The sequence below is a fragment of the Miscanthus floridulus genome, chromosome 2 (genome assembly GCF_019320115.1).
Source record: "Miscanthus floridulus cultivar M001 chromosome 2, ASM1932011v1, whole genome shotgun sequence".
Taxonomy (NCBI): Eukaryota; Viridiplantae; Streptophyta; class Magnoliopsida; order Poales; family Poaceae; genus Miscanthus; species Miscanthus floridulus.
In genome coordinates, this window is record NC_089581.1 from 131,342,267 (window position 1) to 131,370,005 (window position 27,739).

The 27,739-nt window shown below is 47.2% G+C and overlaps 2 protein-coding genes across 2 annotated transcripts; both read right to left on the reverse strand.

Moving 5' to 3' along the window:
* Nucleotides 1-2,992: 2,992 nt before the first annotated feature.
* On the reverse strand, nucleotides 2,993-4,456 carry LOC136537071 (uncharacterized). The gene is made up of 4 exons (XM_066529160.1): nucleotides 4,157-4,456; nucleotides 3,560-4,041; nucleotides 3,073-3,268; nucleotides 2,993-3,001 (listed from the first exon to the last, which is right to left on the reverse strand). Exons 1-4 carry the CDS (start codon nucleotides 4,454-4,456, stop codon nucleotides 2,993-2,995), a joined length of 987 nt encoding a protein of 328 aa, XP_066385257.1.
* A 12,833-nt stretch (nucleotides 4,457-17,289) lies between these two features.
* LOC136539699 (serine carboxypeptidase-like 51) lies at nucleotides 17,290-22,914 on the reverse strand. Its single transcript, XM_066531662.1, has 13 exons — nucleotides 22,733-22,914; nucleotides 22,529-22,623; nucleotides 22,283-22,390; nucleotides 21,872-22,112; nucleotides 21,740-21,783; nucleotides 21,584-21,651; nucleotides 21,374-21,479; nucleotides 19,028-19,233; nucleotides 18,870-18,939; nucleotides 18,732-18,782; nucleotides 17,875-17,927; nucleotides 17,669-17,801; nucleotides 17,290-17,554 (listed from the first exon to the last, which is right to left on the reverse strand). The coding sequence occupies exons 1-13, from the start codon at nucleotides 22,881-22,883 to the stop codon at nucleotides 17,486-17,488; spliced, it is 1,395 nt and encodes a 464-aa protein (XP_066387759.1). The 5' UTR covers nucleotides 22,884-22,914; the 3' UTR covers nucleotides 17,290-17,485.
* Between the last annotated feature and the right edge of the window lie 4,825 nt (nucleotides 22,915-27,739).

The window sequence follows — 27,739 nt, forward strand, 5'->3', positions numbered from 1 at the left end:
ACAATGGTCTGTGCATGGTGCGGCGTCAGTTCCATGCCGAGGCATCAATCACCATGCACAACTACGCCGACACGACGACGACGATGATTTTGATTACTCGGCTTGCAGCAGTGCTAGGGTTTAATTAGGGAGTATAGGGGTAGGAGAGGAGCGACGTTCGATACATGAAGGCAGATATATAGAATTGATGATCGGCTGCGTTGGGTACCGGCGTTAGAATCCTTTCTAGCTCGTATGGACGTTGGAGTCCTGAAACATGATAATTTGGCTCGTATAATTTGTGTTCAGATTTTTATTATTTTCCTTTTTCAAGGTTCAGGAGGAGTCTCGGTTAAGGAGAAGTCTTACATCTTACATGTAAGATCACGGACGACAGAGGGCTCATATAGCACGACGTCTTGGAACATGATAATTTGGCTCGTATGACTTGTGTTCAGATTTTTATTATTTTTCTTTTTCGAGGTATTGGAGGAGTCTTGGTTGATGAGGAGTCTTACATCTTACATGTAAGATCACGGACGACGAATGGTTCATATAGCACGACGTCTAGATCGACTGGTTATTATAGAGGGAGAACCCCTCAAAAAAAATTTGCTCTTTTATAGTGTGAGATGAGATGACGATGATGATGATAGAGTATAGATTTGTTCTTACATACGTCGACAACCGATGTATTATTGCCCTTTTATGTGTCACCTGTCTTACATGATATGCACAAGAATACAACCGACAAAGGCAAGATGCAGGTGGAGGTTATTATTCTCTTTTTTTTAACTTCTTTATTACTACTTTTATCCTAAGGCATGTACGTATTTCAGTATTTAAACTTTATTATCTTTGACTAATAATTAGCTTAATTATATAAAAAGTAACAAAAGTAGTTACATTAAATTTATATTTACTCCAATCGGATAGCCCTGAGGTGCGTCCGGACACATGCACGTGCCGGACATCCGGACGCTAGGTGCGTCGCATATATTGTAACAGGCAGAGGGAGTATGTCGCTAGCGAAGATGCCCAGATGTTGCAATGAAACATATAGCATGTGTCATTTGCATTAATATATTTTGCAATTGGACATTGACAGGAAGGTCCCGGGTCCTCCTCGCATTACACATGCGAGAGTAAGACTTGCCACTAACACCTTTTTTCCAGACCCCGCACAAGCTCTCTGCACTGGATACATTGTATCGTGGCTAGCGTGTATTATCCTAACTCGTATGAGCAATGGTCGTGTGTTTGGATCAGGTAGGAAACCAATCAGATTTATTATTTATAATTTGTCACCTACTGCTACTCTTAGTAAAACTAGCTAGAACACTTATGCTAGAAGAAGTTGAGAGGTGAACAAACTAAGGCAAAAAGTTTTTTCTCGAACACGCAAAAAGTTTGTGCATCTTTTTATTAATATCGAAAGTAGAATAACACCGACGTGCCACGAACCAGGATGCGCTAGTGAGGTTTTAGTATTTTACAGTAAGCTCAGCCCTAGATGCTTCGGCGTCAATCCACTGGTCCACTATGTGCTTGGTCGAAGCAAGGATTTGCTGGACTGTTGTTGAAGTATCGTGGGAGCACCTCCCCTTTAAGGGCCTGTTTGGTAGGGCTCTGGCTCCTCTGAAAATGGCTCCGGCTCTGGCTCCTCTGAAGGAGCAGCTCCTCTGGAGGAGCTGAAGCTGTTCTGAAAAACGTTTGGCAAAATGGCTCCTTCTGTTTTTATAGAATGGATGGAAGAGGGTGAATGTCCATATTGCCCTTGCTTTAACTTGGCTGTACATATGATCCTTGATGTCACTTTCTCAAACGACTGACCAAAATTAACAAGGATAACATGTAAAATAACGTTACCTACTAATAGTGTTCGTTAGACTACAATAACGTTTACAAAAGTAGGAATGATATTGGAATATCATCAAACTACATGATCATGATGATCTAGAAAGGAAAATTGCTCTTGCAATGTCATCCCGGAATCTATCCATGTTTCGATCATTGGATGCAGTAGATGATGTATCTGATGGATTTGAATGTCTTGCGTATCTAGAAGGTATGGTTGGTATGTAGTCTGGATTTCGATCACATTTATGGAAATCTCTATCTACCACATTGGTCTCACGAATGTAGTTGTGTAGACACATGGTTGCCGCAACAATCATCTTTTGCTTTTCCATTGGGTAACTCGGCATCTTGATAAGGATTCTCCACTTCATTTTCCATACAGCGAATGTACGTTCTACCGCATTGCGAATGCTTGAATGCAAATGGTTGAAGAGCTCTTGCTGGCCACTTGGAGCAGGACCCCTCCTCCAATCCGGAATATGGTACCTTTCCCCCTTGTATGGTGACAAGTAACCAAGGCGATTTGGGTATCCAGCATCAACATGATAATATTTGCCTAAGCACACAAGTGAAAAATAAGACATATTAATATATTACGATACAACAGGTTGTGTCAAATTTGTCAATAGCATCCTAGGCATTCATACCTTGAGGGGGGTGTGGAAATTTGTCTTGATCCTTGGTTAAAGCATGAAAGAGCACACTTGTATCATGCATGGACCCAGGTTGTCCAATACAGGCATAGGTGAACCGTAGGTCAAAATCAACCACAGCAAGAACATTTTGTGTTGCTTTGCCACTTCTACCAAAGTATCTAATAGCATCATGTGAAGGTGGTGTTGCGGAAATATGGGTATCATCTAGTGCACCAATGCAATCTTTAAAAAATGGCATCATTCTTCTATCATTAGAAATCCTAGGGTGTGTTGTAGAGAAGTTAGGATCTATTGGCCTTATGCAGTCCTCACACATTGCCACCATACAGTGCAATACGTCTTCAAATTTTATACTAATTGTCTCTCCAGAATGGTTGAAGACATACTGTGTAGCACTATTGGACCATCCATGGCCACATGCCATAAGAAACATAGCAAGTGCTTCAATAGAGTTCATATGAATGGTTGATTTCAGACCATAAGTACTCACCAACAATTCATGCAAGCTGTAAAATACTGGAGTTTGCATTCTGAACATCTTATGGCTCCCATTTGGAGTTTGCAAAATTTCCAGTACCTTAGCATATCCAGTCTGTCCAGCTATTCTTGGCTCATTCTTATGAAGGTATGTCAAATAATACTTGCTGAGAAGAAGTGCAGTACAGAAAATATTGTTTTGAGCAGACTGCAACACTCTCAAAGCCTTTATTTTGCAGTCATCATCATCCTCATCACTCCCACTGTCATCCATATCATTATCTGCAGTTTCAGATCTGTTTACCACACAAACACACTTCAATAAGTACCAATAAATAGAGAGAGGACCACAATTTTTATTATAATAACAGCAGCAAATAAATGGTCTCATACACACAGCCAAATAAATGGTCTCATACAACACAGCCAAATAAAATGTCTCAAACAAGAACAATAAATTAAAGTCTCACACAAAGGATACAAGGCTAAACAAGATCTACTTATTAGACACATCATTTCTAGTCATCCACTCATGCTTTTTCTACAACCAATCAAATCTTTCCTCTGGAGTGTCTAATGTCATAAACATCTCCCGTTCAGCCTTCTTGGTGAAGACTACAGTGGCAATAAAATGCTCATTTGAACCTGGCTTAGCACCGCAACCCTTCACTAATGCCATGACCTCCTGGATGGTTGAACCAGATTTGTCCTCTCCCCTAGCAATAGACTCACAAGATGCGGTTGTTCTTTCATTCATCTCAACAAGTTTGCCCATTTGTTCCTGAAACCACTGGCCACCACTAGTCTTTGTTTTCTTCCCCTTTGCATTACCTTGAGATTTACCTCTTTTGGGTCTGGCACTTGGTGTTACTTCATCAGGGTCACTGTCATCTTCATTCTCGCCCTCATTTTCATCATCATCATCCAAAGGTATAGCCTGTGATGGTGCTACACCGCTAGAGGGACCCCAATGGTCGTCACCCGTGTTACGAAAGTCTTCAAACATTATGCTCAGGTTGTCCTCATTTTGAAGGCCTTTATATCGAAAATGTCCTGATCCCTTGACAGCCTGCAATGGAAACACCACAAATATACTGGTTTCAATTACAATGGAAACGCAAAATATAGAGGTTTCAAAATATACAGCCTGCAATGGAAGTACATGCAAATTTATTTGAACTTACATTTGCCATCTTCTTCCACCATTCCTCAGGCATGTCAATATTCTTGCCACTTTCATCCCATCCAATACCGGTCTGCCTATCAACCAATTGTTTCCAAATACCATACTCAACTTTCAATTTGTCCCATTTATTTTTAAACTGCTTTCTTGTGTACAGAATTCCTGTCCTCTGTTTGAACTTTTGGATCACATTTGTGAAACCAGCTTTGTTCAAATGAGTACTTGAACGATTTTCAATCTCCACTTGTTCGGCAAAAAGCTCACAAACTATCCTAACATTTTCATCCGTCCAGTCAGCCATGCTGAGCAAAGAACTTACAAGGTTAGCAAAGAACTATCCAATCAAAATAGGACAGTACATACACTGGAATGCATGACAATAATATATAGGTTGTCCATCATAGACCTATAAGATGGGAGCTGAACAGTCCTACAGTTGTCAAATCCAATCCAGAGTTCAGAGTTCCCTTAAGATGGGAGCATGATTGAAAGACCTATAAGAATGTCAAGAGGTACTGATTCCACATGCTCAACCATTCAATGCAACAATGCAGAAACCATCACATATATGATAGAAAATAATCAAACACCCATGCATTGCATAGCTCAAGAACTATGGATGAAATGTATGAGAAAATGACAATCATTTGGTCAAACGTCTAAAGGGAAAACACAAACGGAAACCAAGCTAACACTAGCCCGATGACCAGATTTGTAATATTGGAGATACTGAACAAGTGCACAGCCCTGTTACAAATAATAGTATTTCCTTCCAGTTAAATCACTTCACTCTTAGCATTTGAACATTATGTTTATCCTTCCCCACGCTCTATGCACGCTATGTTTAAGGCCCATGCTTGTCATCAAAACCATTCACCTTTTTAAAAGGCTATTGGACTGCTTAATTGATCAAATTATTTTTGTGGAAAATAAAGAGGAGAAAAAGATCACCAAAAGAACCTATAAGCCACTAAAATGAAAATCTTAGGTATGGTAAATTCATCATCTGGCTTCTGGCTATATGCCTAAGGCACACCTCAACATCTCATCTTGGTAATCCAATGCAACTAGCTAGGGCTCTTCTGCTAGGAGTTGTGCACAACAATATTAGCAGTAATTCAAGGGGGGATTTCTCAAGTGTGACTTTTCACAAGTTTCCTCTTGTCAACCTTTGATGTATAATTAGAAATTCGTACTAAAAAAATCGCTATTCATCAAGCAGTTTGTGGTCCAATTACCTATACAGCCTCGCACATTCCGCAGGCCATGCTGTTTTCCCCGTGACCCCATCCATTCATTGCTTAACATTAGGTGCTGGCGGACAAGGAATTGAGCAACGCAGGGGAGTGGGAGTTTCGAATCAGTGGGCACCTATGGCAGCTTCCATGCCTGGCCATATTGGTGGATCCACCCCTGTTTTTAGTTCGATAATAATGCTCTCTGCAGATAAACTTAAGTATATTTGTGCATATTCAGCCATCTCAGGGTAATCAAAGAATAACAATTGGATGCTTTTAGCTTTTCAACACCGGATTAGTTTCTAAATTATATGACCAGCAATAGGCAGTCTAAATTATATGACCACAAATCCTAACAGATCATTTTTAAGCGAGCTACTAACTGCTCAGTCAACAGCTGCAACACAGATGATAAACAACCGAAATGATCCACCGATCGAAGATAAAACAACCACACACATCTGTAGAGCTAGAAACTAGAGTCTTGTTAATCTACGACGAAACACCAATGCAACATCGGAGGTGTAAACTAGAAGCATATCTCACAGGACAATTCATTGCATGAACAAAATCACAGTTATGCAACTGAAGCATATCTCACCTAGCCTCAGTGTCGACAGCAGGAGTGCTTGTTTGAACCGGCGGCCTTGTTCTCCTCCCAGTGCGCCCACCTCCCCTGCGGCGTGTTGACGGCGTGGTCTGCATCGGGGCCGGAGCACTTTCCTCTTCGGCATGGGTGGCACCAATCTCAGACGACAGCCAATCCGAGCCTAGTGCGGCGGACGCCGCGCCATCGAACCAGTCCGGGAACCCATCGCCCAGGCCGCCCGACATGGAGGCGTTCCCGGCAACGGCTAGGCTGGTGGCGGCGCCTGCTGGTCCGCCAGGCCACGACGCGGCCGTTGCGCCAGCTGGAGGAGCGCCGGTGGCGGCGCTTTCCGATCCGCCAGTCCGGGCCGCGGCCATCCTCGCGTCGCCTGCTGGAGCACTAGGGCCGCCAGATCCACTCGTGTGCGTGCTCCGCCCGCTGGCCGCCGGACGCCGCAGCTGGTTCATCGGAACCCTAGCGGCACCGCTGCCATGCGCTCGGTTTTGGGGCTCCATGTCTTTTCACCTGCGGATGGACGAGGAGCCGGGAGAAGCTCGGTTTTGAGGCTCCGTCCGCGCAGTACAAGAAATGCTCCGGCTCCCTTGCGGCTTCGACAGCGGAGCTGGTTTTCTCATCCATGTTTGGCGGGGCTTCGGCAGGAGCCGGAGCCGGAGTAGCTCGGAGTGCCCTGCCAAACTGGTTCTAATTCCTTCTAGAGCTCCCACGCCAGTAGAGCGAACGTGTAGTCAATGAACGCATACGCGAAACATGGACTGTAACAGGGACTTCAACAGTGGTAGATGCTCTCAGAGGCCGGGAAATTATTCCGTGTTGAGGGATCTTATTATTTATGAGAATGGCAAGTCCTTGGAACCTAATATTTAGTTTAAGTGAAATACAAAAAGGCACACATCCAAAACAATCTGAGCCTACAAATGGACCTAACCTAAAGTATTTGGGCTTGCAACTAGGCTTAACCAACCTAAAACAAATTGGGCCTGCAATCTGGCAGTCTAAATTGCTACTTCTGCCATGAGCTTGGCCTATAAGAAACTAGCCTACAATTAGATTTAGCCCATTAGTAGCTTGCTCACTCCATGGGCCTCATAGTCCCTAATGCATTCAGTGTTTTTTTATTGAATAGTGACAAAAATCTGCTGAATCGATGGTCGGATGTTTATGGTAAATATGGAATTTTCGCAACTTTACAGCCTCTGAAAGTGATAGGGTAAATTAGCTGTTTTTTTTTCCTACGAAACGCAACATAAATCAATCAACCCACCACAAAAATCATTAAAAAAAAACTTTTCCACTTTTCCTATTGCACCAGCGCTCTATTTTTCACAGTATAGAAAATTGTAAACAAATCACAGGTATCATCAACTGAATGGTTGCCTTTCAAGTATGCGACCTGCACTGTACTCGAGTCCTGCATCGCCCGTGCCCGTGTGCTAGCTGCTTCCAGTTGACGTTTCTTCATTTGATCTTTGCGTATCACATTAAATCCACTAACTGGCCGGAGACTGGGTGATGCTGCCGATCATGCTCAGCGCGATACAAGGCTGGTCGGCAGGCACCTGCAGCCAAAGAAGAGATCACATGAGGAAACAAGCTAAGTCAGCTTCATTCGGGGGCATCCCGATTTAAGACCCTCACATGGGATGGGAAGCAGATCCTAGGTGAATGTGAGATGCCGCAGGACTTACAAAGTGGCCAGCTCCAAGAACCCAGTAGAAGCGCAGGTTCTTGTAGGACCTCACGAAAGCCTTGGTTCCTTTGCTGGTGCCGCAGTACAGAGACTGCCTCGGCAGGCTCAGGAAGGTCTTCAGCCCATCCCATCTGAAATCAGTATCAGTTCATCCCCAGGAGCCAGTAAACATTCAGTTCAGTCATTGAGATATATATGTTTTCTGAACCCTGTTATAATGTGGGGGCAAGAGATAGAAAAACAGGAAGGCTTACTTGAGCTTCTGAACCCATGCTTCTGCGCCGTCAGTAGAGCAGATTACGTCGAGCTTCAGGAAGTCGAAAACATGTATCACATTCATCAGTACTGAAAACTGCAGACTTGTTTACTCATAAGCATATTTTCAGCTGGGAATATTGTACGATATGAATGGATTATCCAAGTGTTTGGTTAAGGGAGGAGCGTCTGTCTCCCAATTAGTTGACCATGTGAGCCATGAGCCACCATGTGATATGGTGGTGGTTGAGAAAAATGCCTTGTGGCGCCTGAAGGTTTCGTGTCACTCACAGCTCCTGGGAAAAAGGCAGATCCGTGCTTGGAAGATGGAACACTCACACTCTGTTCTTGTGTGTTTTTCCTGGCATGGGCCAGGGAGTGGTTGTCCGTTCCTAACTTCCCATGACGATTGACAATAAAAGGCTCACATTTTCTTGGTATGCATCCAGAAACGATGCCATCTTTTCTGAAGTCTGAACTGAACACGAACTTGGCGGCGTCACGCTATCCTGCTCTCCCACTGACGAATTGTAAGGCCCTTATTCTTAAAATATACTATACTCGGTTGCTTACACAGGATGTATCAATTGCAGGATGAATTGGTGAACCTGAATGCTCCATGTGCTACGACGACTACGAGTTGCGTGGAAGAAACAGAAACAGTATCAGTTCCTTTTCAGTGTCTGGATGATCAGTCAAGCACTAAGGCACTAACATTTCAACCTATCCATTGATCTCAACATGCTGGTCCACTATTCTGCCAGCATAGTAGTGTAACAGCACTAACGGAAGAAAGTCAACATCATGCATGACCAGACACACACAAAAGAAAAATAGTAGTTTTGATTTGCTGGAGATAGTAAAAATGGCAGAGCACTACTGACCTGCCCATTGTACACCGTGACATTCACACCATAGGACAGCAGCTCATCAATCTGCAAAATGAACAAAAAAAAAGAAAGGGAACAGAGTTAACCAGACTCCACTATCCCTTTCAACTGAATTCATATAGAGAAGAGCCGTGGGAGCTCGCTCGCCTCATCGATTCTTGGCTTCATGAAATCCTTGACCAGCGCAAAGTAGACGGCATTGGAGACCTCCACCCACCTGCATACAATTGCAGTCGTAGCATGGTAACACTTTTTTGAACGCAATGGCAGGAGCTCTGCCTTTCAATTAAGTGGGGAAAAGTGAGTTTATGTACAAACTAAGTTAGTCGAGGCCCCTCAAGCATGTAAAACACCCGGCCCACCGGAGAGGGGGCATCTGCTACCCATAATCGATTGCTCTCTTCCTTTGCTCTATATCATCCTTTATCTTTGAGGCCACCTGCAGCACCGTCTGTATCTTGTTGTCGAAGATTCTCCTATTTCTTTCTTTCCAAACGTTCCAGAAGGTGTAGATTAGTACCCCGTTCAGCCTCCTACGTTCTGATCTTGGCACTTTCGTCGTCACCTCTTCCCACCATGATCTGATATCGGTGGGTTGCACCTGGGGTTGTTGCTGGATCTGAGTGAGGTTCTCCCACGATAGGATATGATTCCAAACCCCCTTAGCGAAGGGGCAACATAGGCATAGGTGGAGGCCGGTCTCTAAAGGGCCATTGCAGAGCACGCAATGTTGATGGTGTGGCCACCCTCTCCTCTGTAGGTTTTGTGCCGTCAGAATTTTATCTTGCACTAAGATCTAGGCAAAAATCTTGCATTTGTTCTCCACATGCGCCCTCCAGATCAACTCTGTACTGAATGAGACGAGAGAGCCTCTGAACTGTATTTTGTAGGCCGAGCGGGTGGAGTATTTCCCGTCACTGGTCCACTGCCAGGTGATGGTGTCCTAGATGCCTTGCTGCAAGTGGACATCTTGTATTCGTATCCAAAGAGACACAAACTCCTCAACGTGGACAGCGGAGGTGATTTTCCTCTGTAGCTTGCGTATCCAATTGTTGTTCCGGAGCTCTTGTTTCACCGTTCGGTTTTTCCTTGAAACTAGGCAAAACAAGTTTGGTGTTAAGTACCTCAGCGCGTGTCCATCGAGCCAGTTTTGGTGCCAAAAACTAGTCTTTGCACCATCCCCCAAAGTTATAATGATTGAGGAGTTGAAGAGGAGACGGTCATCATCAGAGCATGGAAGCTCAGAGCCGTTCCAAGGCTTGTAGTCGTCCATCCATTCCTGCCAAAGCCATCGTAACCGGAGGGCTCTCCCAAATCTATCAAGGTCGATGACGCCTAAACCACCCAGATCTTTTGGCCTGGTAACAGTTGGCCAGTTAACAAGACAGTGTCCACCATTGGCGTTCTCCTCCCCCTTCCATAGGAACGATCTTCTGATTTTGTCAATCTTTTTCTTAGCCCATGCAGCTAGAGGAAACACTGTGAGGTGGTAGGTTGGCATGGAGGAGAGGACAGATGTTACTAGAGTGAGACGTCCCGCTCTGTTAAGCCATCTTCCTTTCCATTTGGGTAACCTCTGCCCGATACGGTCTATGAGAGGTTGCACGTGTATCTTTTGCAGTGCTCTGATGTGTAGTTGCAGGCCCAAGTACTTGCAAGGGAAGGTCCCTCTATGACCATTGAAGGGTGAGAGGGCTTGGTCTAGATCAACGTCTGCACAGCTGATTGGGTGCACCGAGCTCTTTTGTAGATTGATATGTAGTCCCGAGAATGATCCAAAAGCGTTCAGGATGGCTTTGACGGCTTGAACATCGTCATTTGTGGGGCTGATGAAAATGGCGGCATCATCCGCATACATGGAGGTTCTCCATTTTGCCGCCGCGATTGGTAGGGGGGTGAGTACCCCATGTTCGGTTGCCCGATCAAGCAGCCGTTGAAGCGGGTCCATAGCAAGGATGAATAACATGGGTGAGAGCGGGTCTCCTTGATGGACGCCTCTGGCATGGCTAAAAGGGGTCCCCTATCGCCCATTAATCAAGGGTGTGGAAGTGGATGTACGCAGGAGGATAGAGATCCATTCGCGCCATCGTTGTCCAAAGCCTAGGGCTTGCAGAATCTCGAGCAGGTACCCCCAATGAACCATATCAAAAGCCTTGTGGATGTCTAGTTTCATGAATAAAGCCGGTATCTTTTGCTTGTGCAACCTTTGAACCGCGCCCTGGACGTATAGGAAGTTATCATGGATGCTTCTCTTTTTTATGAATGCGCTCTGGCAATTGGAGACAAGTTGGTTGAGTCGAGGGGCAAGTCTGTTTGCTAACACCTTAGAGAAGATCTTCGCAATGCTGTGGACGAGGCTGATGGGTCTGAAATCAGTAACTCTTGTTGCATCTGCCTTTTTGGGTAGGAGGATGATGCAAGCCAAATTTAGCCATTCGAAGCCCTGGGCGTTCAAGTTGAATAGGCTATTCAGTGCCGCCATTATATCATCCTTAATGATTTCCCAACACGCTTTGAAAAAGGCCCCCATGAAACCGTCCGGTCCTGGTGCTTTGTCGGAAGGCATGGAATATATATATTGTATTTTATCTCTTCCTGGGAGAAAGGCAACTCTAGATCAGATAGATCGTGTTGGTTGTATCCAAGGGATTGCCAATTTAGTGTGGAAACTCGCCGCGTCGCGGCGCCAATGTGATTTTTAAAATACTCACGAATGACCTTTTCTTTCTCTTGATGAGCCACCGCGACCCTCCCCATCCGTATGTAGACAATGTATGTAATTCTTTCTCCAGCGTGCGTTTACTCGAGTGTCGAAAAACTTTGTGTTAGCATCCCCACAGCGAATGTACGTTAGTCTTGATCTCTGTCTGATTCTTGATTTTTCGATGGCCGCAAGTCCAGTGCTACGGGCTTTGAGGCGGCGACATAGGTGAAGTTCTATGGCAGTGAGCAACCTATGCTCTTGGGCTGCTTCTAATTGTAGTAGCACTTCTTTCACTATGGCGAGCTGCATCCTTGTATCCCCTATCTTCTCTTTCTTCCAACGCTTGATACCTTTTGCCACACGCGCCATTTTGATATATAAGCGTTTGATCGGGAGAGCGGTGGCGACCGGTCTATTCCAAATGTCGTGAACAAGATCTTGGAAGCCGTCCATCTTAGTCCAGTAATTTTCAAAGCGGAAGGAAGTGCTGTGATTGTGGTCAAGTTGTCCCTGGAGTAGCAGCGGTGTATGGTCCAACATGAGTGAAGGAAGGGAGTGCAAGAAACACGATGGGAAGGACAGCTCCCACTAGGGGGTACATAGTAGTCTGTCGATTCTAGTGAGCATGGGGTTTTGCTGTTGATTGCTCCAGGTAAATCGGTGGCCATTTAGCTTGATTTCTTTGAGTCCCAAATGATCGATCGTTGCTCTAAATGCCCCCATGAGACGTCGGTTGAGATTGGCGTTGTTCTTATCTTCCGCCTGGTAGATGAGGTTGAAATCTCCGAGGATGAGCCATCTATCATTCTCCGGCGGCGGAATGTTTTTCAGTTCTTGGAGGAATTGAAGTTTGGCGTCCTCCCCTTGCGGCCCATATACCACCGTAATTTGCCACCTTTTTCCATCTGCCCTCATGTTGATTTGCGCGGTTATAGTGTTCGCGGTAAGTGCAATGTCGGAAAGGTCGAAGAAGTCTTCGTTGACCGCCAGGAAGATGCCTCCACGTGTTTGTTCCGCCGGGAGCACACTATAGGAGTTTTCAAATTTCGCTCCGACTGTTCGGCAAACCACAATACATTCCATAGCTTGCATCTTTGTTTCTTGTAAGCATACAATGGTGGCTCCGGTGGTTCTCACGAGCTCACTGACCGAGTCCTGTCAGGCGCCATCATTTAGCCCCCTGACGTTCCAATTAAGTACCTGGCAATTCAACTGTGCCATATGTCAACTAATGGTACCCTACGTAAAATAATTCTTCAGAAGTAGACAATTCGGAAGCCATTTGTTGGTTCAGTATAGGCAATCGGCATCGAGTTAAGCCCACAGCGGCATAAGCACGCACAGATTATGAAAGCATCAACTCGTAGTGGCCGATACAACTGAAAGCCGCTGGCTGTCGGCATGACGATACAAAGCACTTGCTCCCTGCTCGTTGAATTTTTGCTACATCTAACTACCAGCTGACGGTTTGTTGCAGTGGGGTGGGATGGTGACTGTAGGCCTCTGGCTGTCGCCGAACCCAAGCGGCACACAAAAGATGTGGAGCTCGAAGAGCTTCCGCAGTGGCAAACGATTACTACCATTCTTACAACAGGCAACCCATTTGCGACAGCAGTCATCTAGGCGTGCGGCAGCGCCTCCTCGGCGTCGAGGCCACACAAGGCCGTCATTGCCTTCACGGCGTCATCATTAAGTGGTCCCTTGTACAAGCTGAAGTAGCGCAGCAACGCGTCGTCATGGCTGAGTCCTCCCATGTCGAGGATGCCCAGTCTTTTCATCAGCACTAGCCTGGCCCTCGCTTGGGTGTCACCCCTTGGCCAATTCATGGCTGCTATGCGGACGCTTCTTCGCGCCGGTAGCAGGGGCTTCTTGCGTCGATTTGGTGTGCTGTGCTGACCCGGCGGGACCTGCAAGATGGGTGGAGGCAGGGACTGTGAAATCCCCTGTAGGAAATCAGATACCAGTGCCTCATTGGCGGTCGTCGTTTGGCCAACATTGTTTACCTCCTCGGCGTTGGCGTTCTGTTCCGGCCGCAGTTGTTGAAGTTCATTTGCCATGTGTGCGCGGCTGGGGCTATTGCCGGGCATCCCACGGACACGGCGCCTGGAGTAGACGGCGCCAGGGCGGAAACGCACCACCTGGGCGTTTCTGGATTGCTGTGTGTGGGCGCGGAGCGTGCGGAGAGGGCCTGGCCTCCTGGCGTAGACCTAGCCCATGCGGAAGCGTCGGTCAGCCGCGAGGCGTGCACGCTGCTCTATCACGACGTCACCGTCGTCGATGGGGGGAACCTGCAGTTCATTCAGACAAGGAGGAGATACGTTTCCGGTGAGGTGCCCCGAAGAGGAGTCGTTAGTTGGTTCGTATGTGCCGTGTGCAGCGGCAACTGGAGGGTCGTTCGGTTCGCAGGTTGGAGGGGCAGAAACCAAAGGGATGAAGGGCGAGTCGTCGCATTGACTGTGTTCTGCACGCACCTTGGGAGGACTTGGCGATGGGTGGTGGTTGTTGCCGTTGCCTCCGTTGAAGTCCGGTGACTTGCAGCGCAGGCGCGGCGACGGTCATTTTGAGCGCGACGTCGTGTTCCTCGGCTCCGAGCACGCGCGCCTGTGCGGCCTTCGGTGGGTCGCCCTTTCCCTGCTTCGTCCCCTGGTTCTGCGGTGGGCATCAGCCGGGTGGATGACGAGGTGCTGCCGAGCTCCCGTGCCATCATCTGCAGCGCCGCCTTGGGTCGGTTGCCGTGCACCCTTGCGAGCCGCGTCACCGCCTGTGGTCATCTGGCGATCCCCGTCGTTGTGCAGTGGGCGTCGGCGGCCCCCATGTTTCGGACTGTGGTGTCGGCGGCCACCGTGCCTGGACGCCGAGCGTTCCCGCTCTCGGTCCTTTGGCCCCCGCGACAGGCTGCGGGTGAGCCGCGAGTACCACCTGTCCCCGTGGCGTTCACGGCGCCCACGATGGTCGCTGTCGTCGTCGCGGTTGCCGCCTTGGGTGTCAGCCGGTGGAGGGTCGTGGCGGTCGCGCGGCATCCTTTCTCCATCCACGATCCCGTAGTCCCACGTGAAGACTCGGGGAGCAGCGGCCCGGCCGTCTCTGCCCGGAGGGTCCTCCACCAAGTCCAGGTGCACCAGCACCCTGAAGGTGAGTCCCCGGCGGCCGCGGGTATCCTGCGAACTGTGGGCCTCCGCCTTTCTGCATGACAAAGTCAGCCAGGTTACCTTTGGGATGTCGGACGGGTTGTGCGTCCAGGCCCAGACGCAGAGTGCCCTGGTGTCGGCATGGTCCAACGAGGTCTTCTCAACGTAGTCGATGTCGCAAGCTCTGGCGACCGCCCTCTTGGCAATGCTCTCGTTCCAGGCGTGGAGGGGGATGCCCTCAAGGCATAGGTGGACGCGGAACTTGAGGTCGCAGATGTCTCCGTGTGTCACCAGCTGCCATGGCCTTGTGTGGATGTCGAGGTTGCGATAGGGAAAGGTCCCCCGTGACACCGCCTCGTCACGGTGGTGCCGGTGCTTGAAGTTGACGAAGAAGTCCTCGGGCGCGTGTTTGACGACGGAGACATCTTCCGGACGAACCGGAAACTGGTGGTAGATGGCCCGCTTGATGAGCTCTGGCTCAACCACTGGGCGGTTCCCCCAGCCAGGCCACCATGCCATGCATGGAGAGGCGGTCGAGCTCCTGGTCCATTGAGTCTGCGGAGAAAGCCACTGCACAGGTGTCCAGGGGACGGACGGAGGGGTCCCCGGGCCTGGCCATGCCGCTCACTTGCAGAGGTGGGAAGTTTGTTTCGTCGAGGGGAGGAGGAGCAGCCTTGGGCGGTGTGGGTTGCTGCCTGGCGGGTGAAGGTCTTGCAGCGCACACATTGCTTTTATGTCCCCAGCGGCCGCACGAGAAACAACGCACTGGGTCTCTGCAGCTCGCCGCGGTGTGGCTAGGGGAGAGGCAGCGGAAGCATTTACCTCGCAAGCGCCGCAGCAGCTCCACACTGAGGTGATGACGCGCTGAAATGACCTGGGTGGTTGAGGGTGTTGAATGCGCCTTGGTCTTGAACCCAGGGAGACGCCACCAGTATTGCGGGCGCACCATTGACCAGCCCTCCTCACCTTCGCTTGAATGCGCCGCACCGGCCCTCTGCCACGCCCCGGTGACAGGTCTGGGTCTTCCCCCTCGGGAAGGGAAATCTCCCCCAAAGCCGGGCGGAGACTGGAGAGTTGGAGATGACGGCCCGACGGAAAGAGCGCTGCGCCTCCCTGAAGCGGATCTGAGGCAGGATCTTGTAGGCGCGGCGCTGGTGGGGTAGTAACGCCTCACCGGACGGCAGAAGAGGGTAGAGGCGAACCTAACGCGTCTGGATGACGTGCCTCCCGTCCTTTCCGACCCGGCAGCAACAGCAGCGGACGCGGCAGTGGTGGCGCTGAGGCGGAGGTGTGGCCTCGGAGAGGGGGCAGAGGACTCCCCGTGAGCCGCAGCGGAAGCAGCGGCGGACGCGCCGGGGCCCGGGTGGTGGGGAGACGGCGTACGGGACGAGCAGCGGCGGGAGGGTTGTACGATCTGTGGCCATGAGCCACCGCGAGCAGCGCTAGCGGGATGGGGAGGATGGCCGCGGGGAGGGGAGCGCGTAGAAACACGCGGGGACCGGGGGCCGCGGCCGGCGGCGGCGGATCTGGGCTGGTGGGCGGCGTACGGGGGCGGGGGCGGGGGCGGGGGTGGGGGCGGAGGAGAGGAGCGTAACGGTTCCATCTTTTCCCCCCTAGCATACATACTCCAGTGACCGACGTGACCGTCGTGGTGCGAAAGCGACGCTCACTTGAGGTCCTTGGGGATGATCTTGAGCTTCTCCTTGATGACCCCCCCGTTCATGATGCCGTCGGGGGTGCCCGTGGTGATCGACGCGGCGGAGCAGGCACGGAGCGTGGCGACGACGCACAGGCAGAGGAGCAGGGGAAGCTGCAGAACACGCCTGTCCATGTCCACCAAGAGGCGTGGTCTGCTGAAAGTGAGCGCGCGTGCGTCGCCCGGTGTAGCCGGGGCTCTAGTTGCCTATATATATAGTCTTGGCAGGCTACCCTGCGTGTTGTAAACTTGTCAGGTTGTCCCGATCCCACGGGCACGACGCCGAGGGCAGAAACAATGTTTTGTATATATGCCTCCGTGACATGCAATCCAAAACATCATCGGATCGATCAATTTCCTATCTGAAAATGATGCTGCAATCAGCAAAGTGGCTATGGGAAGGCTCTTTTGGAGGGTCCTATATCTCCCCCTCTCTGTTACAGATTATAGCCTTCGGCTTGCATTGTCACTCCCTTCGCCCACACAAGGATTTATTTACACAATGCATTTTTGACATTTTAGGGTGTGTGGCAAAGACAAATGCGAGCACTTGTGTCAAGTCGAGAATCTTAAATCGGAGTAGATATATTCCAACAAAAGAAACTCTTCCCTCAAAAAAAAAAAAAAAACTCGGCCCACTGAGCTAGCTATGCTCACTTCCCATGACGATTTATCTGGCTAATAAGAAACAAAGTTGGATTGACAAATGTTTGACCAAAAACTCTTTTCCTGGTCATTTCCAGGGGAATGCATTGGCTTCGATCTTGGGCCCAAAATCAGATTTTGCTATGTAAACTCATTCCAGACGTTATGGTGTGATTTATACAATAATGTGGTATGATTCCTCTATATGAATCCAAATATCTTTCCATTATTAAAAAAATAAGTTCCAGCCTCTACAATATTTTGTAATATGTAGATGATACAACCGCTTTCATATCAAATCAGTGCTCTGTTTTTTAACGGATTTTTTCCTATATAAAAAATGCCATCGCCAACTGCATTGCCTTTCAGGTATCCAACCTATACCGCACTTCAAGAACGCTGAATGGTCCTCCGGGACCTTGTGCTATAGCTGCTTGAAGCCCTCCTTTGTTCTTGGCATATATCACACAGAATCAACTAGCTTGCTGGCGACTGGGTTATGCTGCTAATCATGCTTAGCGCGATACAGGGCTGGTCTGCAGGCACCTGCAATCAGAGAGAAGATCCCACGAGAAAACAGATAAGATTTGGGTTTATCCAAGTTTAAGAAAACAAATAAGATGGCACAAATGGGGTTCAGACTTCAGACTTCGGACTTACATAATGCCCAGCTCCAAGAATCCAGTAGAAATGCAGGTTCTTGTAGGACCTGACGAAGGCCTTGGTGCCTTTGCTGGCGCCACAATACAGAGGCTGCCTTGGTAGGCTCAGAAAGCTCTTCAGACCATCCCATCTGAAATGAGTAATTCAGATATATCGTTGAAAACCTGCCAGAGAATGGGAGGGAATAAAACACAAACACTTACTTGAGCTTCTGAACCCATGCTTCTGCACCGTTGGTCGAGCAGATTACGTCGAGCTTCAGATACAGGAAAAGTTATATCAAGTTCAGCACTGAAAAAAATGCAGTTTTAGTAAATGCTAATCATTTCAACTTCGAATACTGTATATACATGGATTATTTGTCCATGTGAGCTAGCGGTTGTTGGGAAAATGCCTATTGCCGCCACAAGATTTCGTGTCCTTCACATCTCTCTGGCAAAGGGGGTTCTGATGGGCTATCCCTATCCATCCATCCCCAAATCCATGCATGGAACGCTCTTTTCTTGGAATTTTCTCGGCATGGGCCCGGGAGAGATTGTCCCTATGTACCATGTCTGATTAAATAAACTTCACAATGAAGGCTCGCATTTTCTTGGCATGGTCCAGAAAGGATGGATGCCTGTCTTTTCTGAACCAAGAACATGTGTGTTGGCGTTACGTTATCCTGATCTGATCTCCGCCTCCCCCACCGAGTGATAAAGCTATTTATTCTTGTACTCTACTCGGCTGCTTATCCAGGATGGCAGGATGCCTCCAGTTCCTAGTGGCTTTGTTAAACCTGAATGCTACATTTGATCAACAGCACCATGAGTTGAGGACTTGAGGTTGTTTTCAGTGACTTGATTGTCAATCATTCACTAAGTCACTATTGCACATTTCTCCATTGACCTTATCCTGGTTTATTTTCTAATTTCATGATTGGATGTTTTTATGCAAAAAGTGGACGGTTTTAGTCTTTTAGATTGAATGGCAATACTAGTAGCACTAACAGAACGCAGATGACGAGCTCCGAGTAGTTTTGAACTGCCGGCGATGGTAAAAATTGTAGAGTGCTACTGACCTGGCCATTGTACACCGTCACATTAACGCCATAAGACAGCAGCTCATCAATCTGAATCAGTCAACGTAGAGGTTATCAAGCGAGCACCACTAACCCTGTTGCAATTTTACAAAGTGAGGACGCTTTTGCTTAGATTACCTCATCGATTCTTGGTTTCATGAAATCGTTGACCAGCGCGTGGTAGACCGAGTCGGATTGCTGCCTCCACCTATATATACATTTGGAATTGCAGCGTCACAACACAGGTAGGAAACCGACCGATTGTGATGCGATATAGATGAGCACAGACGACTGACGTGAAGTTTTTGGGGATTATCTTGAGCTTTTGCTTGATGACCCCATTCATGATGCCGTCAATGGTGTTGGAGTCAGGTTGGGAGTCCTGGCCGCGATGGGACGTCGAATACTTCATGGCCTGCAAGCTGCTCATCAGTGATGAACCCACAGGTATGACGAGTGCCACCGGGTCCATGCCGGAGTCAAGCATGAAATTGTACACGTCCTGCATGCCCAAGAAAAGGAAAACAAGTTAAAAGAAAAATCTACTGCGATCAAGCAGGCACATCAGGCTGTCCTAATAGTGAGAGCCTCTTTTAAACTGAGGGCTATTAAAATTTGTTATCATTGACCACTTTCTTTCATTTTATAACACAATATGTAGACATGTGCTCTATAATTTCTATCCAGAGATAAATGTTGCCAATTATTCATCACCCATATTTATAGATTTCTGCCTCTGCATCCACCACGTGCGATTTATCAGCTCCTGCTATAATCCATATGCCGTCACACTCACACATATATTTTGTGAAAGCTCTTATATTACAGCTCTGGTTGTCAATCAAGATTTTAGCTTCCTAATTTTGATATTTATGAGTTGATGCATATTTTTTTCTCAGCTTGTTAAGTGAAGCCATAGTGCTTATTCTACATGTTATTCAAAAATCTCATTTTGTATTTTATGCAAAATATAGATTTTAGTCCTAGATTGTACTTTTAGTTACTACAGTGGCTCAAGATGTTGAATTTTCTCTATCAACAAAGTACTAGTATACTAGCATATATTTTTTAAAAGGACATTTAAAAATATATGCTAGTATACTAGCATATATTTTCTATGAAGTCTAACGCTTACAATTAATATGTCAATGTAGATATGTTACGCTGCTTGAGTCAGCATTTGTAAAATTATTTACTGTGGAAACTTGCATAATTTATTTTCATAGAGTATTAATTAAAAATGTACTGTTTTTGCCGCTGCTACGTGATTCATTAATAATTTTTTTATTATCATTATTAAACTTTGGAAATGTATACTTATCGCTCAGAAGTACATGTATACTTAGTCTGTATAGTGGCACCTAACATATATCACAAATTCATAATAGCATGTATGGGTAATTTAGAATAGTTTAGTTTATTTTAGATAATAACATATATGAATAATTCAGATGTTTGTTATGACTATATTTTATATGCTAGAGATGAGTAATCGTATTGTAATTATAGGAGCTACTTAATTTAGATTATCTTTCATGCATGGTGGCGCTAGGTGATTTAGATGTAAATTTATGGAATTAATTTAATTTTTCCATGATTGCATCTATCAGTAATCATGAAGCTAATTGGATCAATCATTATTATTCAAGCAAATTAGACCAATGATTATTATTGTCCGTGATAGTTATAGTCAACCAAATTGATGACATGGTATCTATGTTTTATCTAAGAATTTTCAAGGACTTCTTTCTTAATCTAGTGCACCCTGTGAAGATTATTTGATCTCAATGCTGTATAAGATATGAGAAACTAGTGAACATCACTGTCACTATTTTAAAATATGGGGTAAAGTATATGCTTCAACCTTTAAGTTCCACGTTAGTCCGATTTTCATCCCTAAACTATGAAATATGGTAACAAACACTCTCCAACTATTTAAACCTAATGAATTTGGTGATCTAACTAGTTTTATAGGTGGTTCTCAGTTTTGTAAAAAAACATAAAAAAAGCCAATTTGATCTCCTAAATTCGTAATTATTTTTTTTAACTTAGAAAAATATGAAACTAGTACCGACTTTTTTCTAAAATGTTACCTACATGGTTATGATCCATATATAGTTATTTGACACTAGCTAGTTTAATTTGTTCCTATTACTTGTAGTTGTGCTTATTATTTAATACAAATAATATCTAAATAACTCTAAATAGAGCACCAACAGATAGATAACAAATTTTAGAAAAAAAAACTAGAATCAGCTTCATATTTTTTTATTTAAAATAAGTTAAATATGGATTTTAGAGATGAAACCACATTTTAATTGTTTTTAGAAAATAGAAAACCACCACCTATCAAATGAGTCAGAGGACCGAACTAGTCCGATTTCAACAACTGGTGGAGGGTGTCCGTTACCTGGTTTTATGGTTTTGGGTAGAAGTCCAGACTGACGTGCAACTTAAAGGGTGCCCTAACATAATTATGGTTTAGGGTTGCCGTAACATTTTTCTATTTTTATGGTTTATGTTTGCACTAACATTGATTCCTAGGCTCTATAACATTGATCCTCTAAGAAAAAAAATACAGAAATATGTACAAAATTAAAAAGGATGGAGTAAGAGACTTGGAATCAACGTTGGGCACTTACGACGTTGCCGCTCTTGGTGTCGATGAAATCTAGCAGGCTGGCCCATGACCTGTGCGAGGCGGCCCACTGCGCCGCCACGATTTGGTCCTTCACTGTCTCCGCCTTCCTGAGCTCAAGTTAAAATAAAACGGGGTCGCATGTGAATGTGATGGGTGCGCTAAACGTCAAGAGAAAGGCATGCAAATGGTGGTGTGCGTGTTGCTGCCTTACTTGTTTGCTTCGTCGCCGGCGTTGTCGTCCAGCCTCGACACGCTCAGGAGCAGTGGCGTGTAGGAGAGCTGCACCATCCAGATAGAGCTCACTTTAACTAGCTGCCCATTCAATATTTGTGATTTGTCCAAAGAAACTAGAAATGGCCAATCTCACCGTGAAATCCTCCGGCGAGATCCAGCTATCTCCGAGCGCCACACCTGCGCGCGGCAAAAGAAACGAGAATTTCAATGCGCGCGCACGCACGCATCAACTGCTCCCCAACCAACGTCCATTTCGGTTACGTACCTCCGAGCGTGACGTTGAGCTCGCCGGCGCGGACAGCCCTGGCGACGGACGCGCCGAGCGTGGCGGCGTACTTGCCGCCGTAGGACTCGGCGACCAGGAACAGCGGGCTTGTCGCCAGGGTGGGCACCTCCTTCACCAGGGCCCTGAGCAGCGTGGTGGCGTCCTCCGCCTGCTGGCAGTCGCTGGTCACGAACAGGCTGTCGTCCTCCACGTAGCTGTACCCTGTGCCGACCGGGTTGTCCTGTGCCCGCCATGAAAGTCCGTCAGCGTCAGCGAGGACTATGCATGTAAAATAAACATCACGACAGCAAAAGATGATGAAGGGGGGGGGGGGGGGGGGGGGGGGTGAGGGGCAGACAAAATAGATAGAAGGAAGGCCACATCAGCTATCGCTCTCTGCGTCTCACTAACCACAAAGATGAGGTCGGCCTTCTGGAGCCACGTCGAGTTGCGCGGCTTGAGGTCGACGTCCAGCGGCCCCATCTCCAGGAAGTTGCCGAGCCCGACCCCGGACGCGCCCTGCGAGAGCAGATACCATGGTTGATCACAACACTTGCTCATCAGGCCATGTTCTGGTGAAGCAGACCAGAGCACAGGATCCTGTGCCGAAGCCGAAATTGTGGTGTGACGAGGAAAGAGAGGGCAGCAACTGCCTACCGGGCCGCCCTGCAGCCAGAGAACGGTCGGCCATGGCTGCGACGGCGTCGACGTCCTCTGCGGGCTCTTGTAGTACCACCAGAACAGGTGCGCCTCTGCAACAACGGCGACATGGCATGTATACCTCAGCTCAGGACATGGAGTAGCTAGAAAGAGAATGCTTGATTATTGGCAAGCGATCGATGCGGAGGTAGCGTTACTCACTTGGCCGGACTTCGACGTACCCCCACAGCTCCGAGCCGTCGGGGGTGCCGGTGGTGATGGACGCGGCACAACAGGCGTGGAACGAGACGAGGCAGAGGAGGAGGTGCAGAGGAAGCAGAGCAAGCAGGGAGTGGTAGCGCGACCTGTCCATGTCCAAGACGCGAGCGATGATGGACGCCGGCTTCTAGGTGTCAGTGTGAGCCGCGCTGTGGCCGAGAGGCGAGCGCTGAGAGCAGTTTAAATAGGTGGCGGTGGCGCGTTGCTCACCCTACCCTGGCCACTGATTTGCCGAGGCAGAAGCGTTGTTTTGCATGCCTATGATTCCAACGGAGGCACTGCAGTTTCACTGTGCAAAATCATCAGTCACATCATCGTATAAGTAAGAAAAGCCGAAAGCGTAACCAATCACCTTCAAAGCTTCGGTCGTAGCTATAGCCTACTTTCAATGTCTTCACCTAATCAGCAGGTAATATTTCTTTGGCTTCTAGGTTCAACCAGATTGGCATTGGCTTTGGTATAAAGCCAGAGATCTTTTTCCATATTGACATTGCCCTAAGGCTAAGATCAGATAGGTTACTACTTGGCCGACGATCAAATAACGTGGATGGGTCGCAAAAGAGAGTACACGTCTCGTTTCCCATTTTTTTAGTGTGGTCGTGGAGGATGTAACTTTTCCATTACCTGAAACGAAGTTTTATCGCAGACCAAACAAATAGATAGCTATATATTAGCTTCAACCGGTTCTCTATTAAAGCTACCTACTACTCTGATGTGTTTGGTTCCAGGACCACGTGAGATGGGTTGGACATGACCTAGTTTTTTTTAGGTTGAGTTGGATCCATCTCGTATTTGGTTGACAGGGATGAGTCCATTCCAGTTCTCTGTTTGGTTAGAACTTAGAAGGTTGGACGATGTGGGACGAGGAAGTAGACATGCGTGGCCCACGTGTCATCCACCCCTTTGGTCTCTTCTTCCTCTTTTCTTCGTCGTCTTATCTCCCAGGTTGGTCCTCCTTCGCAGCTCCTCCTTTGCTCGGCCGCTGCTAGCTCCTCCGACGCGGTCTACTCCCTCGGCCGCGGCCAGCTCCTCTGGCGCAGCCTGCTCCCTCAGCCGCGGCCAGCTCCTCCGGCGTGGCCTGCTCCCTCGTTTGCGGCTTGCTCCCCTGGCCACGGCCTATCGTGGCCCTGCCGCACCTCACGCCCGTGGCTCGCTGGTGGCCTGCCGCACCTCGAGGCCGCGTCCTGCTAGTTCTCCTCTAGCACGTCCTTCTAGTCGTCCCTCCGCGTGACCGCAGCTTGCCGACGATGCAGTTTACTGCCCTTTGCCCAGACGCGCCTCGGGGAGCCACAGTGGGGGTTGCGCGTGGCCGTGGCCGTCCGTTGTGCATTGTCGAGACGTCGTGTGCTCGCCGCCGCCGGGGTTGGGCTTTGTACACCGTCGTGCGTGGTTCACCTCCTCCGCACGCACGCAGACCAAGTGGGATCGCTCGTTTTCTCTGATTTAGAGGAACGGAGCGAACCTGGGCCTACGAGGAATATTCCCCTATTGGGATGAACCCAACCCACAGGCTCCCCAAACCAAACAACCCAAAAAAACGGGTTCGACCTAACCCAACCCACTTGGACCATCCAACCAAACGCATGCTCAAATTTTCTGCTAAACCTTCATTCCTAGAGGCTAGAGGACTATACTTTTTTGTTTTGTCTATCCCAATACCCATGCTCATCCATATTGCTTGCATGCTCTACTGCCCGCTGCCTCCCTCCTCCCTGGTGCGTCTCTCTCTCTCTCTCTCTCTCTCTCTCTCTCTCTCTCTCTCTCTCTCTCTCTCTCTCTGTGTGTGTGTGTGTGTGTGTGTGTGCCCCCTTCTCCCTTGGTATTGCCTCTACCCTGGTGTGGCCCCTTCCCCCTTGGCGCACCCCTTCCTCCTCAACACAACCTCCTCCTCCCCTAGCATGGCCCCCTTCTCCTAAAGTGACTACACTCCGACACGATCTCCTTCTGCCTAGCACGACCCTCCTTTCCCCGGTGCTGCCCTCTTTCCTAGCGTGGCCCCTTCGCCCTTGGCGCTGTCTTCTCCACCCCGTGTGGCCCCTTAACCCTTAGCGCCACCTCCTCCACCCTGACGCAACCCCTTTCTCGTTGACATAGCCTCCTCTTCCCCTAGCATGGCCCCTCCTATTGGAGTGGCTACACCTCGACACGACCTCCTCCTTGGCGTGGGCCCTTTTTCCTGGCACAGACCCATCCTCCTGGCGAGGCCACACACACCTGCATCCACCGTCCTTCCATCCTCATTTCCAAGGTTAATCAAATTTCCCTTTCCTGCAATTTTAAATTGCATTCTCGGTTCAAAGTTGCATTTGCATTTTATAATTTATATACATACCAATACATTCTGGTAATCTTTTAATTTTATATGGTTTTCACTGATGATGTCCATTCATAACTCCACATAGTTTGATTTGAATAGTTGTCATTTGTATAAACTTGTGTGCTTCAGTTCACATTAGTGGATTTGAAATATCTTGTTTGAACTTGAATAATTGAATATTAGTCATTTGTAGAAACACCTAGAATTATTGTTTGAATTTATGTTGGGTCAAATATTTGAATAATTGTTGCATTGTGGGTCACACAAGAGCAATTATATTGCCAGCAAAAGTTTATACTGATTAATTCATCTTGTTTTTTCTGATTGCAATAGTATGTATTCAAGCCCAAATTTTGCATGCATGTGTATGACTGCGTACTCCATCTTCCCATACTTCTACTAAGAGTTTTTACGCACTTGTAGAGGGAAATTGCATGGACGACACCAGCAGAGTGTGGGGGACCTAAGAAGTTCTCTCTAGCTAGGCGCATGTGTGATGTCATGTTTATGAGCTGTTGTGTGTCCACATTGTGATGTTTCAAGTGGCAACAAATAGGCCAAAAGCTAATACAAATCGATGTGATCGGTAAACGATAGCGGGGTTACGACGACGACAAAACATTTAGAATCTTTCCCGCAAAAGGAAAAAATACTGTTGGAGCCAAAACTCCAGCGTCTGAGTTTGTTCTATCTCGTGTTCTCGTGCCGCCTGCAGCCTGCTTGTGCATGCGTACGTAATGCAATGCCCATCTGAATCGTGGCGCAAGTTATGTGGATTTTTGTTGGGGGAAATTGCAGCGTACGCTACTTCTTTCCTCTAGATCTGCCTTGTTTTCCGGTCTGGATCCCCTGTTTTCAGTGTGGTATAATCCAGTCGTGTGACGTGAGAATAACTCTAACAGCCCATTTATATCCTTCTTATAGAAATAGAATTTTTTAGTAAAAAAAATATACTACAATAACTTTTTTTAATTAAATCTCTAAATATAGACATCCTCTATTTTGAATTTATCGCTAGCAAAAAATGAAGAGCGGGAATGAATCTCTAGAGCACGTATAAGATATAAAAAAACTATTGGAGGACGAAAAAAATATAAAAAGCGATTTATATTAAATGACTCTCTAAATGATAATTTAGAAAGTCAATTTAAAAAGAACTCTTGGAGATGCTCTGAATGTTTTTGGTGCTATTTCTACAGTGCAACCGTACATGCACTGGCGGAGCTACAGGGTGGACAGGGTGGGCCACGGACCACCTTGTAGATTTGGCCCAAAGTGTAGTACCCTCACTCCCTCAGTATTCGGCCGTGGACTTTGCTGGGCTAGCCTATGTGCTTCTGCTGTCGAATCCTGATCGAGCCTGAAAGCGAAGTCCAAGCGACGTCCGCGTCTCCGCGACCTGCACCTTGGTCTTGTGAGTTCTGACTCCAACCGTCCAAACTCGTACTCGGGGTCTTGATGATCTGTATTTGCAGGTAGCCGCCGGCCGCCCGACCGCTAGCCGGCCAGACGTCGGAGTCAGAGGCAAGGCTAGCAACGCACGACCTGTACGTTGATCATGATATCCTTTCTTCTTTACTCAAACTATGTATGCCCTTTTTTTTAATTGTGTTTTGTAATTCATATACTTGTGCACCGACATATTAAGTGGGTGTTTGGATCCGATGACTAAAATTTAGGAGGTATCACGTGAGGGTGTCGCATGGGGTGTTCGGATACTAATAAAAAAACAAATTACAGAATCCGTTAGTACTCCACGAGATGAATTTATTAAGCCTAATTAATCCGTCATCAGCACATGTTACTGTAGCACTACATTGTCAAATCATGGACTAATTAGGCTTTAAAGATTCGTCTCGTAAATTAGTCGCAAGCTGTGCAATTAGTTTTATAATTAGTCTATATTTAATACTCTATGCATATGTCCAAATATCCGATGGGACAACGACTAAAGTTTAGAGGAGAAACCAAACATCCCCTAAATTTATAGCGGCTAAAAAAAATTTTAGACAATAGACCACCATAGCTACAAATCCTAGCTACGCCACTGCGTACATGTGCATAGCTTATTTATTGGGACAGAACTTGGAAGGTTACAACACCACGTTACTAGATCGAGGGTTTACCCTCCGCTTCTAAACTAAAAGTTCCTATGATTTTTTTTGGTACACATCGAATTTGCTGTGTATTTAGATATACATTATGTCTCGATATAAAGTAAATTTGATGAACAAAAAAGTCAAAGTGGCTTATAATTTGGAACTGAGGGAGTACATAGGACGAAAAAAAATACAGTGGAGAGAGTCTCCATAGATTGATGATAGGCATCCATTATGGATTTGCGGAACGTAAGCATGTGCATGCATCTAACTACGTAAAAAAATACATTTAATGCATATGTATGAGCACGTGTCATGAATCTACGGTGGGTGTCTATGGTTACTCCATGGGAACCGATCCCACTAAGGGCCTGTTCGGGAATGGACACCTAAAACGATTCCCAGAACGATTCTCTAATTTGTATAACACTCATCAGCAGGAATAATTTCTGGCCTCATTCCACACTAACCGAACATGCCCTAAACTTTTTTCCAAAATCCTTCTAGCTCTTTAGGCCTCCTTTGGAATGGACG